This window comes from Rana temporaria, chromosome 13, assembly GCF_905171775.1.
Source record: "Rana temporaria chromosome 13, aRanTem1.1, whole genome shotgun sequence".
NCBI lineage: Eukaryota > Metazoa > Chordata > Amphibia > Anura > Ranidae > Rana > Rana temporaria.
In genome coordinates this window covers 103,479,142-103,497,502 of record NC_053501.1, presented here as the reverse complement: position 1 = coordinate 103,497,502, position 18,361 = coordinate 103,479,142, and the positions used below count along the sequence as shown (strand labels likewise).

Below are 18,361 nucleotides of genomic sequence, written 5' to 3'. Positions count from 1 at the left end.
TGTATATTACAGTGTTGGGGGGGGGGGCGAGATGTGGATATTCCTGTGGGGGGGGGGGGGGAGGAGATGTGGATATTACAGTGGGGGGGGGGGGGATGTGGATATTACAGTGGGGGAGAATTTTTTTTTTTTTTTTGCCGATCCGAAAAATGATCCGATCCGTGACTCCCGATCCGAGGAACGATCTGAACCGTGAGTTTTTTGATCCGTTGCACCCCTAGTCACAGGTCACCTAAAGTCTAATAGCCACCGTCTTGTCAACATACAAATTGCTGAGCCTTACTACATTGAGTTGATCAGGCTGGTACTCACCCTGCGGTACTTCTCAGGCACGCCGCGGCTGCGGAGGTCAGCCTGCAAACTCTGCAGGGCACTGTTGCTGTGTCGCTCGTAATGCAAAGCGTAGAGCATCACCAGACGGACGGCGTCCAACTCTGCTAGGCGCTGGTTCTGAAGCAGACGTTTAATGTTCTGTACAAAGGAAAAAAAAAGAGAAAATAATTATCTTCCTATCCGTTTACCTACTGATGAAGAAAGGGATGATCACATCCGTCACCTTCCACATGTCTTAATTCTGCCAACCATTCCTCCTATGTTGCTTATAAAAACATTAGAGAATGGACTATTTTTCCGGTACTTTCTATGGAGACGGAGGAGGGCAGAGCAAGATTCTGATCCAGCTTATCAGAGGAGGAACAATACTGATTGGGTGCACTTTTTTTAAAAGCAGAATTGAATTGAAGTCAAATATATATATATATATATATATATATATATATATATATATATATATATATATATATATATATATATATATATATATATATATATATATATATATATATATATATATATATATAATCAGTAGATACGCCGTCGCAACTCGGAATCTAAGCCGTCGCATGTTTAAAGCGGGGGTTCACCCAAAAATACATTTTTAACATTACATTCAGCCGAGTTGTCCTAATGACAATCGGCTGTTTTTTTTTTTCCCCCGTACATACCGTATTTTTACCGCCGCTTCCGGGTATGTCTTCTGGGGGACTGGGCGTTCCTATCTGATTGACAGGCTTCCGACCGTCGCATACAGCGCGTCACGAGTTGCCGAAAGAAGTCAAACGTCGGTGCGGCTCTATACGGCGCCTGCGCACCGACGTTCGGCTTCTTTCGGCAACTCGTGACGCGTAGTATGCGACGGTCGGAAGCCTGTCAATCAGATAGGAACGCCCAGTCCCGCAGAAGACATACCCGGAAGCGGCGGTAAAAATACGGTATGTACGGGGGAAAAAAAAAAACAGCCGATTGTCATTAGGACAACTCGGCTGAATGTAATGTTAAACATTTATTTTTGGGTGAACCTCCACTTTAAACCTAGCTAAGATACGACAGCCTGCGCCGTCATATCTTAGGGTGCAATATTTCCGCTGGCTGCTAGGTGGCGCTTCCGTTGAGTTCGGCGTAGAATATGCAAATGACTAGATACGCCGATTCACGTACGTACACTTGCCCGTCGCAGTAAAGATACGCAGTTTCCGTAAGAGGTACGCCGGCGTAAAGATAAAGCTGCCCCCTAGGTGGCCTAGCCAATGTTAAGTATGGCCGTCGTTCCAGCGTCAAAATTTCAAAATTTTACGTTGTTTGCGTAACCCGTCCGTGAATGGGGCTGGACGTAATTTCAATCACGTTGAAACCAATACGTCCTTGCGGCGTACTTTGGAGCAATGCACACTGGGATATGTACACGGACGGGGCATGCGCCGTTCGTAAAAAACGTCAATCACGTCGGGTCACTAGTCATTTACATAAAACACGCCCCCCTGTTCCTAATTTGAATTAGGCGCGCTTACGCCGCCCATTTACGCTACGCCGCCGTAACTTAGGAGGCAAGTGCTTTGTGAATACAGCACTTGCCTCTCCGAACTTAAGGCGGCGTAGCGTAAATACCATACGCTACGCCGCCCTACCTGAATCCAGCTAATAGTGTAATATTGTTCCAACGACCTCCATTTTCTCACTTCACCTCCACTGTTCTGTTACAAGTCGTGTCGGAGGTCTAAATACAACTGTACAATCCGACAGGAACCAGATGGACCTAGTACACTCACCAGCCTCTTGCTGGTATTGCAAACATGGTCAGCACACAAAGAGGTACAACTACACTTAAAGTGATAGTAAAGTCCCGCTTTTTTTTATAAAAATAACAAACAAGTTATACTTACCTGCTCTGTGCAGTGAATTTGCACAGAGCAGTTCCAAACCTCCTCTAAAAATCCCCCTAAGGAAGCCACATGACCATGTGGCGTAACGTTTAGGGGGAAGGGACAATAGGATGGTGTTGCCCCTTCTCGGGTCCCTCTTCTGTGCTCCTGACACTTCCCTCCTAGTGAGTGCCCCCACAGTAAGCAGCTTGCTGTGGGGACACATAAAGTCACAGCTTCCTGTGTCCATTTAGACTTGAAGCTGCGGCCAGACCCACCCCCTTGCTCACCAGATTGGCTGACTGACTGACTAACAGCAGCGGGAGCCAATGGCACCACTGCTGTGTCTAAGCCAATCAGGAGGGAGAGTCTCGAATGGCTGAGAAACTTGTGGATATCGCTGGATAGAGAAGGGGCTCAGGTAAGTACAGGGGCGGACTGACCATTGGGGCTCTCGGGCATTGCCCGAGGGCCCCATGCCACTAGGGGGCCCCATCAGGGTTGCCAGGCTCAATAAAACCAGGGACAGCATGCAAAAATCTGTGTTTTTTTTACATCTGTCCCTGATATGTCCGAAACCGACATGTTGATGTGAAAAACCCAAGATTTTAGCTGCACTGCCTCCTGGCGTATTGGCCATCTGTAAGCCCAGGGGGCCCCATATTCTTCTATTGCCCGGGGGCCCCATGAGTTGTCAGTCCGCCCCTGGGTAAGTATTAGGGGCGGCTGCTGCACACAGAAGTATTTTCATCTTATTGCACAGACTGCATTAAGATGAAAAACCTTCTGCCTTTACAACTCCTTTTGGGCTCGGTTCACACCATCGCTGCATGCGCCTCCCAGCAGGGGTCCGGTGCGTCCCGATTCACCCTTTCAGGTCCAATTTCTGCTAGAAAATAAGCGTACAGTAAAACCTTGGATTCTGAGCATAATTCGTTCCAGAAACATGCTTGTAATCCAAAGCACTTGTATATCAAAGCATTTTTTTTTACAGGGTATAAAAGAGAAGAGAGTCGCCTCTAAGTGTAGTAATACGTAAAACTGGTAAGTAAAACAGGGGGGGGGGCGTACACTGCAAGGATGCATTAAGGTGAAAAAACACAAAGGTTTACAAAGGGTATGTAAAGGATTTTTTTTTTTTTTTTAAATAACAAACATGTTATACTTGCCTCCACTGTGCAGGGCTGTCTTAATGCATGAGCCCCTCTGGGCACTGCCCTGGGGCCCCAGCTGCATGGGGGTCCCATGATCTTGCATGGTACTTGCCGGGACAGTCACGCTTTCTACTAAGCTGTCCCGGGATGGCCATGTCCTGGCCATCATCCCATAAACTGTAATGCCGAGATGTTTTTTCACCTTAATGCATAGAATGGCACTTAAGGACCGCCTCCTGCACATATACGTCGGCAGAATGGCACGGCTGGGCACAAGCACGTACCTGTATGTCCTCTTTAAGTGCCCAGCCGTGGGTCGCGGGCGCGCACCCGCGACCTGGTCCGAAGCTCCGTGACCCGATCGCCGCTGGAGTCTCGCGATCGGTCCCCAGAGCTGAAGAACGGGGAGAGCTGCGTGTAAACACAGCTTCCCCGTTCTTCACTGTGGCGCCGTCATTGATCATGTGATCCCTTTAATAGGGAAACGCAATCAATGACGTCACACCTACAGCCACACCCCCCTACAGTTAGAAACACATATGAGGTCACACTTAACCCCTTCAGCGCCCCTAGAGGTTAACTCCCAAACTTCAATTGTCATTTTCACAGTAAACAATGCATTTTTAATGAATTTTTTTGCTGTGAAAATGACAATGGTCCCAAAAATGTGTCAAAATTGTCCGAAGTGTCCGCCATAATGTCGCAGTCACGAAAAAAAAAATCGATGATCGCCGCCATTAGTAGTAAAAAAAAAAAAAAATTAATAAAAATGCAATAAAACTATCCCCTATGTTGTAAACGTTATAAATTTTGTGCAAACCAACCGATAAATGTTTTTTGCAATTTTTTTTACCAAAAATAGGTAGAAGAATACGTATCGGCCTAAACTGAGGAAAAAACAATGTTTTTTATATATTTTTGGGGATATTTATTATAGCAAAAAGTAAAAAATATTGAATTTTTTTCAAAATTGTCGCTCTATTTTTGTTTATAGCGCAAAAAATAAAAATCGCAGAGGTGATCAAATACCACCAAAAAAAAAGCTCTATTTGTGGGAAAAAAAGGACGCCAATTTTGTTTGGGAGCCACGTCGCACGACCGCGCAATTGTCAGTTAAACCGACGCAGTGCCGAATCGCAAAAACCGGCCAAGTCCTTTACCTGCCTAAAGGTCCGGGGCTTAAGTGGTTAATCCAGTGTTTCCCAACTCCAGTCCTCAAGGCACACCAACAGGTCATGTTTTCATGATTTCCCTCAGATGAGACGGCTGTGGTAATTACTAAGGCAGTGAAACTGATCAAATCACCTGTGCAAAATAATGGAAAGCCTGAAAACATGACCTGTTGGTGTGCCTTGAGGACTGGAGTTGGGAAACACTGGGTTAATCAACATCCAAGAATCATCAAGGTTATACCCCTATCCAGCGAGATTTGGTATTTCTGTGGCTCAGAACGCCAAGCAGGAATACTAATCCTGGTAACGCAAACCAAATTTGTTTTCACCATGAAACACAAAAGCGGTGCCTGGAAACATACGGCACACACACGGTTAATCGTCCTCATGCATTTGGTATGTAACCTTCTGCATGCGGTCACAAAGCAGAAGAGACATTAAAAGTTGATGGAAAAGGCGCAGCGTGCCAGTGACGTTTATTTGTGCGCACTACACAGCCGGGCTATTGTCCGCCCGTATCTTACCAAGTCTCAAACTTCCTATTCATAGGCCGGCTTCACGGGGACAGAGCCTGAGAGTCATTCAGCATCCCTGACTACTACACAAGGCTGTGTCATTGTACCCCCCCCCCCCCCCCCCCCCCCCCCCCAGAACAGGACAGCCTAGGGTGACCTCACCACATCGGGGCACACAGCCTGTTAATTGGAGCTTTGTACGCAAAAACGGACCGCTTGAAGAATCTGTACAATGAGCGCGATTTAGAACTTTAGCATACGGCCTTTGAAGTTGCTGGAGAAGGGGGCCTGGTGACCTTCTGAAAGTCATTGTCACATGCATTTGAGAAAGGACGTGGTAATGAAAATTAATTTATTTTAAATTAGAATTCAGAACTTTCATTCCTAGAATTTTTTAATTCACACTTTACTTCCAGAGTATGCAAAGCTGATTTTATCAAGAGAATTTGTTTTGTTTCAGGTGGTGGTGCCCCCTAGGGGTAGAAAGGGAAAAAGTAGCTATTCAGGCATTGCCTGTTGCTACTCATACTACAAGGATATGAAGAATGTACTTATTTTTTATTACAGGTACTTACCGTATATACTCGAGTACAAGCTGAGTTTTTCAGCCCCTCCCCCCCCCCCCTCGGCTTATACTCGAGTCAGTGTACCTGTCGGGTCGCGGGCGTCCATTTTTCAAAAGTCGCCGCTTCCTCCTGATCCGTAATAGGTGTTCCGCTACCGCCTATCACGGAGGTCCTCTCATCCTTGGACTTTCCCAGCAGGCATTGTGTTCAGTGTTCCGCCTATCACGGAGGTCCTCTCATCCTTGGACTTTCCCAGCAGGCATTGTGTTCAGTGTTCCGCCTATAACGGAGGTCCTCTCATCCTCGGACTTTCCCAGCAGGCATTGTGTTCAGTGTTCCGCCTATCACAGAGGTCCTCTCATCCTTGGACTTTCCCAGCAGGCATTGTGTTCAGTGTTCCGCCTATCACAGAGGTCCTCTCATCCTTGGACTTTCCCAGCAGGCATTGTGTTCAGTGTTCCGCCTATCACGGAGGTCCTCTCATCCTTGGACTTTCCCAGCAGGCATTGTGTTCAGTGTTCCGCCTATCACAGAGGTCCTCTCATCCTCGGACTTTCCCAGCAGGCATTGTGTTCAGTGTTCCGCCTATCACGGAGGTCCTCTCATCCTTGGACTTTCCCAGCAGGCATTGTGTTCAGTGTTCCGCCTATAACGGAGGTCCTCTCATCCTCGGACTTTCCCAGCAGGCATTGTGTTCAGTGTTCCGCCTATCACAGAGGTCCTCTCATCCTTGGACTTTCCCAGCAGGCATTGTGTTCAGTGTTCCGCCTATAACGGAGGTCCTCTCATCCTCGGACTTTCCCAGCAGGCATTGTGTTCAGTGTTCCGCCTATCACGGAGGTCCTCTCATCCTTGGACTTTCCCAGCAGACACTGTGTTCAGTGGTCCGCCTATCATGGACGTCCTCTTGTCCGAGGATGAAAGAAAGTCCGTGATTGGCGGAACACTGAACACAGTGTCTGCTGGGAAACTGAGTCCGAGGATGAGAGGACCTCCGTGATAGGTGGGAGCAGAACACAGTGTCAAACGCCTATCACTGACCAGGAGGAAGCTGCGACTTTTGAAAAATGGACGCCCGCGACCCGACAGGTACACCGACTATCACGGAACAGAACAGGACCAGGAGGAAGCTGCGACTTTTGAAAAATGGATGCCCGCAGCCTGTCAAGAATACGGGTACACTGAGGCTGCAATAGGCACAGTGAGAAGGGGCACAGTAAGGCTGCAATGGGCACAGTAAGGCTGCAATAGGCACAGTAAGGCTGCAATAGGCACAGTAAGGCTGCAATAGGCACAGTAAGGCTGCAATAGGCACAGTAAGGCTGCAATGGGCACAGTAAGGCTGCAATGGGCACAGTAAGGCTGCAATGGGCACAGTGAGGCTGCAATGGGCACAGTGAGGCTGCAATGGGCACAGTGAGGCTGCAATGGGCACAGTGAGAATGGGCACAGGTACCACGACTATCACGGAACAGAACAGGACCAGAAGGAAGCCGCGACTTTTGAAAAATGGATGCCCGCAGCCTGTCAAGAATACGGGTACACTGAGGCTGCAATGGGCACAGTGAGAAGGGGCACAGTAAGGCTGCAATGGGCACAGTGAGAATGGGCACAGTAAGGCTGCAATGGGCACAGTGAGAATGGGCACAGTAAGGCTGCAATGGGCACAGTGAGAAGGGGCACAGTAAGGCTGCAATGGGCACAGTGAGAAGGGGCACAGTGAGGCTGCAATGGGCACAGTGAGAAGGGGCACAGTGAGGCTGCAATGGGCACAGCGAGAATGGGCACAGTGAGGCTGCAATGGGCACAGTCAGAATGGGCACAGTAAGGCTACAATGGGCACAGTGAGAAAGGGCACAGTCAGGCTGCAAGGGGCACAGGTACCAGATGGTCCCCGGCCATCTCTATGACCCTCAAAGGACGGAAGCAAAGTGATAAAATCACTTCTAGCTCTGGCAGATGTAAACACTGCCATTTTTTTTTTTTGCTTGAAAGCCAGAGATTTTTTTTTTTTTTTTGATCTCAGGCTTTTCAGTATAGAGGAGAGATGTGGGGACTTGTAGATCCCAGATCTCTCTGTAAAAAAAGAACTGTCATGCCCTATACATATTACAAGGAATGTTGACATTCCTTTTAATAGGAATAAAAGCGATCAAAAAATAAGGGAAAGTGTAAAAATAAATATAAAATGAAAACAAAAAAACAGTTTTTACATTAAAGGGGCCTATCCCTTCGAGCTTGCATGCAGAAGCGAACACATACGTAGGTCGCAACCAGATGTTAACTGCGTTCAAACCACACATGTAAGGTATTGCCATGATCATTAGAGTGAGAGCAATATGTGTAGCGCTAAACCTCCTCTGTAACACTAAACTAGTAACCTGTAAAAAAATTTAAATCATCGCCTATAGAGATTTTTAAGTACCCTAGTTTGGCGCCACTCTACAAGTGTGCACAATTTTAAAGCGCAACATATTTGGTATCCATTTACTCGGTGCAACGTCATCTTTTATATTTTACCTAAAAAAATTGGGTTAGCTAATGTGTTTTATTGCATTTAAAAAAAAGTGTATTCTTTCCCCCCCCAAAAAAAAAAAAATTGCATTTGAAAAATCGCTGAGCAAATACCGTGTGACATAAAAAAGTGGAACAACCACAATTTTTTTGCCTGGGGTCTCTGCTAAAAAACATAGGGCCAGATTCTCAGAGTTAAAAGGGGAGGTTCACCCTAAAAACTACTTTTTTTTATTACACTGCCCCCCCACATTACAATACGATTAAGGCTATTATTTTTTTTTTGATGCTGTACATACCTTTGTACAGCATATTCACCCGTTGCTTCGGGGGTTGCGAGTCCCGCGGGAGTGGGCGTTCCTAACATGTCTGTGATTGACATTTTGACCAAAAACGAGCTCCCCCCCCCCCGTTGCGTAAGCCGCGTCACGGTTGGCGAAAGGAGCCGAACGGCGAGTCGGCGCTATACTGTGCATGCGCATCGCCGTTCGGCTCCTTTCGCCAATCGTGACGCGGCTTACGCGACGGGGGGGAGCTCGTGGGGTGGGTGAAAAAAAAAAAGTGATTGCTTAACCACTTAAGACCCGGACCTTTAGGCAGCTAAAGGACCCGGCCAGGTTTTGCGATTCGGCACTGCGTCGCTTTAACAGACAATTGCGCGGTCATGCGACGTGGCTCCCAAACAAAATTGGCGTCCTTTTTTTCCCACAAATAGAGCTTTCTTTTGGATCACCTCTGCGGTTTTTATTTTTTGCGCTATAAACAAAAATAGAGCGACAATTTTGAAAAACATGCAATATTTTTTACTTTTTGCTATAATAAATATCCCCAAAAATATATAAAAAAACATTTTTTTTCCTCAGTTTAGGCCAATACGCAAAAAAAAAAAAATCACAATAAGCGTTTATCGATTGGTTTGCGCAACATTTATAGCGTTTACAAAATAGGGGATAGTTTTATTGCATTTTTATAAAAAAAATATTTTTTACTACTAATGGTGGCGATCAGCGATTTTTTTCATGACTGCGACATTATGGCGGACACTTCGGACAATTTTGATGCATTTTTGGGAGCATTGTCATTTTCACAGCAAAAATGCATTTAAAATGCATTGTTTACTGTGAAAATGACAATTGCAGTTTGGGAGTTAACCACTAGGGGGCGCTGAAGGGGTTAAGTGTGACCTCATATGTTGTTTCTAACTGTAGGGGGTGTGTGGCCGTAGGTGTGATGTCATTGATTGATCCCTTTTATAGGGATACACACTCGATCGATGACGCCGCCACAGTGAAGAAAGGGGAAGCTGTGTTTACAAACACCTCTGCCCGTTCTTCAGCTCCGGGGACTGATTGTGGGACTCCAGCGGCGATCGGGTTCCGCAGCTTCGGACCGCGACCCATGGCTGGGTACTAGCACAGGACGTACCTGTACGTGCATCTGCCCAGCCGTGCCATTCTGCCGACGTAAATGTGCAGGAGGCGGTCCTTAAGCGGTTAAAGGGGTTGTAAAAGGTACATTTTCTTTCCTAAATAGCTTCCTTTACCTTAGTGCAGTCCTCCTTCACTTACCTCATCCTTCCATTTTGCTTTTAAAATGTCCTTATTTCTTCTGAGAAATCCTCACTTCCTGTTCTTGTCTAACTCCACACAGTAATGCGAGGCTTTCTCCCTGGTGTGGAGTGTCGTGCTCGCCCCCTCCCTTGGACTACTGGAGAGTCAGCACTCCGTGTTGCAGATAGAGAAAGGAGTCCAAAGGAGGGGGCGAGCACGACACTCCACACCAGGGAGAAAGCCTCGCATTACGGTGTGGAGTTACAGACAGAAGAACAGGAAGTGAGGATTTCTCAGAAGAAATAAGGACATTTAAAAGCAAAATGGAAGGATGAGGTAAGTGAAGGAGGGCTGCACTAAGGCTGCTTTCACATTTGGCAGCAGAAGTGTGGTGACGGTATAGCCGCGCTATTTTTAGCGCCGCTATACCGTCGTATTTACCGCGATATTCGGGGGGGTAGCGGCCGAATAAGGGTCAATACCGCGGTTTCCCATTGATTTCAATGGGAAGGCGCGGTAAACACCCCGCTCCTATACCGCTCCAAAGATGCGGCTAGCAGGACTTTTGGAGCGGTCCTGCTAGCGCACCGCTTCAGTGTGAAAGCCTTCGGGCTTTCACATTGAAGCCTGCAGGGCAAGATTTATTCATGCGGTATAGCAGCGCTAATTTTTATTGCTGTACCGCATGAATAACGCCTCAGTGTGAAAGGGGCCTAAGGTAAAGGAAGCTATTTAGGGAAAAAAATTGTACCTTTACAACCCCTTTAAGACGTTTTGGCAAACAAAATTTCAATCAGTTAGGCGTTCTATCTATTTTAATAGATCTTAAAGTGGAGTTCAACCCTGATTTTTATTTATTTATTTTTCCCCAAAAAAATACATAAAAAAAAATAGAAAAAAATTATACTCACCAGAAAGGGCTGTTGCTATGCGGAACTAGCTCTTCTGCCTCTCCCTCCACCGCTGTCATCTTCTTCCTCGTCCTCCATCGCGGTGTCTTCTGGTGAATGGGGCACGCTGCCTTCTGGGAACTGTGTCATCCCAGGAGGCAGCCGCCCATTCACAAAGCGACGGGCGAGTCGCGCATGCGCAGTAGTCAGGATGGAGGAGCCAGGACCGAGCGATCGCCGTCGGGGGGGCCCATCATCGCGGGCGCCTAGGACAGGTAAGTGTCCTTATTAAAAGTCAGCAGCTACAGTGTTCATAGCTGCTGACTTTTAAAAAAATAAAAAATAAAAGAATCCCACTTAAAAAACAGGAACATTCTCTGTGCAGCCAATCAAGCTTTACTGCAATGCACAGTGCTAGGATTCCTTTCACACAGGGCAGAGCCCGCTCTGATCAGTATGGAATCCTTCAGCAGATACCTTGCAATAAGTCTCGGTTCACACTGGGGAGGCGTTCAAAGTCGCCTGATTCTGAAGCCGCCCCGCACAGCGCGACTTGCAAATGACTTCTGTAATAGAAGCCAATGCAAGCCGCTCTGAAGTCGCCTCCAAGTAGCACAGGAACCTTTTTCTAAGGATTCATTGCACTGAATGGAGCGCGACTTGTCAGGGGGCTAAGTCTCCCCTGTGTGAACCGAGCCTAAAGCATGCATACCAATTCTATCAATTTCTAATTTAACCCCTTAACCTCTTGCCCACGGCCCCATGTCCAAAAGACGTCCTGTTTTTAAAGATGGATATCTCGGTAACGGCAGCAGCTGCTGCCACAACCAAGATATTCATCTCTTCAGTGGGCAGTCCTGTACACGATAACGGTGGTCTTCGCGGCGGATTCGCCGCAAGATCGCCGTTATCGGTGGTGGGAGCGGGGCCCCCTCCCGCCACTCTCCCGCGCCCTCCGCCGCTTACCGGAGCCGTCGGTAGCGGCGGAGGCGATCTTGTCCGTTCGGCAGCTGACTGGGGTTGCGAGTGAAGGAAAAATTTCCTTCACCCGTCCCCATAGCTCTGCTGGGCGGAAGTGACGTCCAAACGTCAGTCCCGCCCAGCGTCTTAAAGAAACATTTTTTTTTTTGTCATTTGAAAAAAATGACAATTTCAATTTTTTTTTTCTTTTTTTTGCATTTAAGCCCAAATATGAGATCTGAGGTCTTTTTGACCCCAGATCTCATATATAAGAGGACCTGTCATGCTTTTTTCTATTACAAGGGATGTTTACATTCCTTGTAATAGGAATAAAAGTGATCATTTTTTTTTATTTCAGTGTAAAAAATTATTAACTAAATAAAAATAAATAAGAAAACTAAAAAAAAATGTTTTTAAAGCGCCCCGTCCCGACGAGCTCGCGCACAGAAGCGAACGCATACGTGAGTAGCGCCCGCATATGAAAACGGTGTTCAAACCACACAAGTGAGGTATCGCCGCGATCGTTAGAGCGAGAGCATTAATTCTAGCCCTAGACCTACTCTGTAACTCAAAAAATGCAACCTGTAGAATTTTTTAAATGTCGCCTATTGAGATTTTTAAGGGTAAAAGTTTGACGTCTTGCCACGAGCGGGCGCAATTTTTAAGCGTGACATGTTGGGTATCATTTTACTCGGCGTAACATTATCTTTCACAATATATAAAAAAATTGGGCAAAATTTATTGTCGTCTTATTTTTTAATTCAAAAAAGTGATTTTTTTTCCAAAAAAAGTGCGCTTGTAAGACCGCTGCGCAAATACGGTGTGACAAAAAGTATTGCAATGACCGCTATTTTATTCTCTAGGGTGTTAGAAAAAAATATATATAATGTTTGGGGGTTTTAAGTAATTTTCTAGCAAAAAAAACTGCTTTAGTCTCGTAAACACCGAATCTGAAAAACAAGCCCGGTGGGAAAGAGGATAAGGACCGCCTCACACCGATATACGTCGGCAGAATGGCACGGCTGGGCACAATCACGTACAGGTACGTTGCCCTTTAAGTGCCCAGCCGTGGGTCGCTCACTCGCGACCCGATCCGAAGCTCCTTAACCGCGCCCACGGGGACCCGATCGCCGCCGGTGTCCCACGATCGGGTCACAGGAGCTGAAGAACGGGGAGAGGTGAGTGTAAACAAACCTTCCCCGTTCTTCTCTGTGGCTTGTCACTGATCGTCTGTTCCCGGTCGTAGGGAACGACGATCAGTGACGTCACACGTCCAGCCACGCCCCCAGTAAGAAACACACAATAGGACACACTTAACTTCCTTAGCGCCCCCTAGTGGTTAACCCCCTTCACTGCCATTGTCATTTTCACAGTAATCGGTGCATTTTTATAGCACTTTTCGCTGTGAAAATGCCAATGGTCCCAAAAATGTGTCACAAGTGTCCGATGTGTCCGCCATAATATCGCAATCACGAAAAAAAAAAAAAAACGCTGATCGCCGCCATTACTAGTAAAAAAATAATAATAATATATTAATAACAATGTCATAAAACTATCCACCATTTTGTAAACGCTATAACTTTTGCGCAAACCAGACGCTTATTGCGATTTTTTTTTTACCAAAAATATGTAGAAGAATACGTATCGGCCTAAACTGAGGAAAAAAATGTTTTATATATTTTTTGGGAATATTTATTATAGCAAAAAGTTAAAAATATTCCTTTTTTTTTTAAATTGACGCTCTATTTTTGTTTATAAAAACCGCAGAGGTGATCAAATACCACCAAAAGAAAGCTATATTTCTGGGAAAAAAGGACGCCAATTTTGTTTGGGAGCCACATCGCCCGACCACACAATTGTCAGTTAAAGCGACGCAGTGCCGAATCGCAAAAAGGGGCAAGGTCCTTTACCTGCATAATGGTCCGGGTCTTAAGAGGTTAATTATTATTATTATCATACAGGGTTTATATAGAGCCTACAGTTTGCACAGCGCTTTACAATGTTTGGGCAGACAGTACAGTTACAATACAATTCAATACAGGAGGAATCCGAGGGTCCTTCGATTACCTGTAGGGCACTGGAGTGGTCATTCTGACAGGCCAATTCTTGCTCCACCTCAGAGACTTCCATTAGATGGCGCTCACTGACCAGCCGTGACAGCTCCCCCACCACCGTAACGTGCTTGGACACCGTTCCGGACATTTTCTTGAACTGCGGGTAATTTTCTACGAACGCCTGATCCGAGACAAAGAACCAAATGAGAGCGATGTACGGGTGACCTCTTGAAAATGCTTGTTCCCTGGCTGTCATCCTGATCCTCCACAGCTAAAGCCAGTACTGCTGATCTGCATTGTCGGGGACTCAAAAGGAGGAGATTAAAAAAGTGTGCGAAATCTGGTGCAGCTCTGCAAAGAAACCAATCAGCTTTTAGGCTGCATTCACACCTAGGCGTTTTCACGCCAGACGCCCACCGCTATTGCAGCCTGCAATACGCTGGAGGGGTGATTTTACATTGTCGGCTATAAAGATGGTTCACATCTCCACGCCAAACGCCGAACCGCCTGAAGCTCAAAACAAGTTGCGGACCCTTTTTTCGGGCGGCTTCGTCGTTCGGGCATAGCCGACAATGTTAAAATCACCCCTCCAGCAAAAAACAAGGCAAAAATCGACGCGTTTTGTCGCCGCAAATCGCGGGACAAAACGCCTATTTTATGTCGCCGCAAATCACCTACGCAAAGGTGTGAATGCAGCCTTAGTTTTCACTGTCAAAGCTTAAAGCGGAGCTCCGCTGAAAAAAAATAAATATTAAAAGCCAGCAGCTACAAATACTGCAGCTGCTGACTTTTAATATTAGGACACTTACCTGTCCTGGAGTCCAGCGCCGTCAGCAGCAGAGGATGAGCGATCGCTCGTCTCTCTGCTGCCCCCCCCTCCATCCTCGGTGAGGGAACCAGGAAGTGAAGCGCTCCGGTTTCACTGCCCGGTCCCCTATGATGCATGCGCGAGTCGCGCTACGCCTGCCGATTGGCTCCCGCTGTGTAGTGGGAGCCGAGTGTTCCAGGGGGAGATGACGTCTTTAGACAGGTATCTGCACCCCCCTCCTCCCGAAAGGTGACAAATGTGACACCAGAGGGGGGGGGAGGGTTCCGATCAGCGGGGGTTCCACTTTAGGGTGGAGCTCCGCTTTAAAGTGATATTTTTTTTTTAAAATAACAAACATGCCACACTTGCCTACACTGTGCAGTACGTTTTGCACAGAGTGGCCCCGATCCTCCTCTTCTGGGGTCCCTTGGCGGCTCTCTCGGCTCCTCCCCGCATTAGATAACCCCCTCTGGGAAGCTCTCTCCCAAGGGGGTTACCTTGCGGGCGTGCTCCTGTGTCATACACTTGGCGTCCATAGATGCAGAGTGTATGACTCGGCACCACCCCCCCCCCCCCCCGTCATTGGATTTGATTGACAGCAGCGGGAGCCAATGGCTGCGCTGCTATCAATCTATCCAATGAAGAGCCGAGAAGCTGTGGAGAGAGCGACACTGGATCGCGCCCACGGAAATTTGGGGGGCTCAGGTAAATAAAACATGGGGGCTGGGGGGCCGGGCACAGCAAGGTGTTTTTTCACCTTAATGCATGGGATGCATTAAAGCAGAACTTCCACTTTTCAGACCCCCCCCCCCCCGCTGTCTTCTGGGAAACACAGTGTTCCCAGGAGAGAGCGGGGACCAGTGACGGCACACAGAGCACTCGTGCATGCGCAGTAGGGAACCCGGGAAGGGAAGCCGCGAGGCTTCACTTCCTGATTCTGTCACCAAACATTGCGGCGACAGCATCCGAGGACCGAGCGATTGCTCGTCCTCGTCTGCCGACTTCGTGGGCGCGCTGGACAGGTAAGTGTTCATTTATTAAAAGTCAGCAGCTTCAGTATTTGTAGCTGCTGGCTCTTAAAAAAAAATAAAAAATTCGGGGGGTCCTCCGCTTTAAGGTGAAAAAGCCCAAGGGTTAACAACCCCTTTAATTGAACAAGCTGAAGTTAGAAGCTGATTGGATAACATGCACGGCTGCACCAGATTCTGAGTGCTCAAGTTTTAGTAAATAGCCCCCAAAGTATTCAAGCCACAAGATCAACATGAAAGTCAGGCAACTTGCATTTTCAACAGATGGACAGCAATGGATACCTACACATTTCTCATGGACCAGGAGTCAGAAAGACAGAGTGGCCAATCAGATAGAAGCTTACACTGATCTAAAATGTGACTGGCTGCTGTGCGGACACCGCTATATAACAATTATGTGCACGTCTACCTTCATGTCTGCAATGGATTCCAGTTTCTGTTGCTCTTTAGGCTTTTTCTTCTGAAAATCTTCCATCAGATTTTTAATATTGGTCCCAATTTCTCCAAAATTCAGATACATGTTCTGTAAGGAATAATAATAATAACATTTTTATATATATATATATATATATATATATATATTGTGAGGGATTAGCTCGTGGGGATCACCTTTTCTGAAATCACAGTCTGTAAGCAGGCACTTTCTTTTAAGTCTGGCGGATGCCAGATTTTATTTATAAACGGTTTGCAGATTAAAATAAACAAAAACAGTAAATTAAATCCTTGCCGTCCGGCGCTAACCTAAACAAACAGGACCTCCTCTCTATACAGTGTGGGGCTAGTCCCTGACACCCACAAAACATTTAGTAGCAAACCTTTTTTAGTCCAGCACTCAGCGCTCCCCTCACTCAGGTCCCTTCCTGAGTTTCAAACCAGAGCCCTGTTGTGCTCTCTTCCTGGACATTTAAAGTCCAGCTGATTGTGGACTCCAGTGGACCCAAACATCCGGACCGGAATCCTAGCCAGGCCCAGAGGCTGTAAAACCCGGAATGGATTCCGGTTCAGTCTCTCATGATAGAACGTATGCGAGGTGAAATGTACCTATGATCGTGTATCGCGTCACAATATATATATATATAAATATATATATAAATATATATATATAATTTTTTATACATATACACTATAGGTAGACCGATAGGGGTTTTACTCTGGCCGATGGCGATGCCGATATCGATATTTAGAATCTGGGGCGGCCGATGGCCGATATATGATGCCGATTTTTGTGGCCGATTTATAAAAATAAAAAAAAAAACACAACCCCACCCACTCCACACCTTTCTGCTTACTCCTGTCACTCTAACATACACACTTTATGTCCTCAGTTCAGATGGCACTGGCTTGGAACTGGCAGGTGGCACTGGTTTGGAACTGGCAGGTAGCACTATTGGCACTGGTTTGGAACCGACAGATGGCACTGGCACGGAACCGACAGATGGCACTGGCACGGAACCGACAGATGGCACTGGCACGGAACCGACAGATGGCACCGATTGGCACTAGCAGGTGGCACTGGTTTGGAACTGACAGATGGCACTAGTTTGGGACAGATGGCCCTGGCAGGTGGCACTGGCAATTGGAACTGGTTGGCACTGGCAGGTGACACAGGCTGGCAGTGGTTGACACTGGAGGGTGACACTGGTTGGCACTGGCGGTTGGCACTGGCAGGTTTCACACTAAGCCGAGTAACTAACTGTGTGAAAATAACAGAGGAGGGAGAGGGGAGCTGTCAGCTCAATGTCGGGGGTGGGTGGGACCGAGCAGCTAAATTACACCAGCCAATGATTGGGCTGCTTTAGAAATGGGGTGGGGCCACATACACGTAGCCCACCCCCGGCATTGAGCCGACAGCCCCTCTCTCTCCCTCTCCTCTCTGTTACTTGTCAGTTTCACACTCAGTGCGGCGCTTGATGCCACCAGAGCCGCTCAGTGTGGAGAAGGGAGGAGGAGTGGCGGTCAGTGTAAAATATCGAGGCCATTTTGATAATAATCGGCCGATGCGGATTTATCAAAAATGGCCAAATATCGCCCGATATATCGGTCTACCTCTAATATACACACACTCACTATCTATGAACTTCATATAAATGACAGAGGAGATTTACAGTTTGATAAAAAAAGAATTGATGACCAAATGCATTACAATCTGGATGAGGTGTAGCAAGAACTAGCTGCAAAGATATGAACAAACATACATCTAAAACACGATTTTTTTTATGATGGATTGAGTAGGAAATGGTTACGTTATACTTTCAAGCAGGGACAGAGGAAAATATTAAAGTAGTTGTAAAGGCACAAGATTCATTACTATCAAGCATTCTATGCATGAAGATAAAAAACCTTGTGTAACAGCCCCCCCCCCTTTAATAAAACTTACCTGAACCCCCCTCTCGATCCAGCAACATCCACGACAGCCTCGCCTCTCCCAGCACTCACACTGCTGATTGCTTTTGGCAGCAGTGGGAGCCATTGGCTGTCAATCATAGCCACTGAGCCAATCAGGAGACGGAGGGGCCGGGGTCGCGCTGTGGCGCTGTTTGTGAATGGACACACAAAGCTGCCGATCAGAGCTCGCCTGCATGGGTGCCCCTATAGTAAGCTGCTTGCTGTGGGGGCACCCGGCAGAAGACAAGAGTGTCAGGAAGGGACCCGAGAAGAGGAGGATCTGGGCTGCTCTGTGCAAAACCACTACACAGCGCACGTAAGTAGAACATAGTTATTATTTTTTTAAATAACAAAAGGACTTTACAAATCACTTTAAAGTGGTTAAGCCACTTGTATCAAAAGCTCCCATCCCCTCTGTATTAGAACAATAAGTTCCCCTGTGTCTTTGTGTTATATCATAAATATGCTTATCTGTACTGATAACACACCATCTTCCTGCGATTAGTTGCCTGCTCTCTCCTCTGCCCGGCTGACAGTTCCAGTGGGCGGGGCCGAGCAGGGAGGAGA

General features: G+C 46.9%; 1 protein-coding gene across 2 annotated transcripts in view; it reads right to left on the bottom strand.

Annotated features, from left to right (window-relative positions):
* VPS45 (vacuolar protein sorting 45 homolog) overlaps positions 1 to 18,361 on the bottom strand; it is an 85,973-nt gene that overhangs the window by 34,782 nt on the left and 32,830 nt on the right. For both annotated transcript variants that reach the window (XR_005744830.1, XM_040333747.1), the window contains exons 9-11: positions 15,819 to 15,932; positions 13,587 to 13,754; positions 313 to 471 (exon numbers count right to left, since the gene is read on the bottom strand). Coding sequence is in view for 1 of the 2 variants with exons in the window: in XM_040333747.1 (XP_040189681.1) it covers positions 313 to 471; positions 13,587 to 13,754; positions 15,819 to 15,932 (441 nt within the window). In the remaining variant the exon portion in view is untranslated. The remainder of the gene's footprint in view (positions 1 to 312; positions 472 to 13,586; positions 13,755 to 15,818; positions 15,933 to 18,361) is intronic.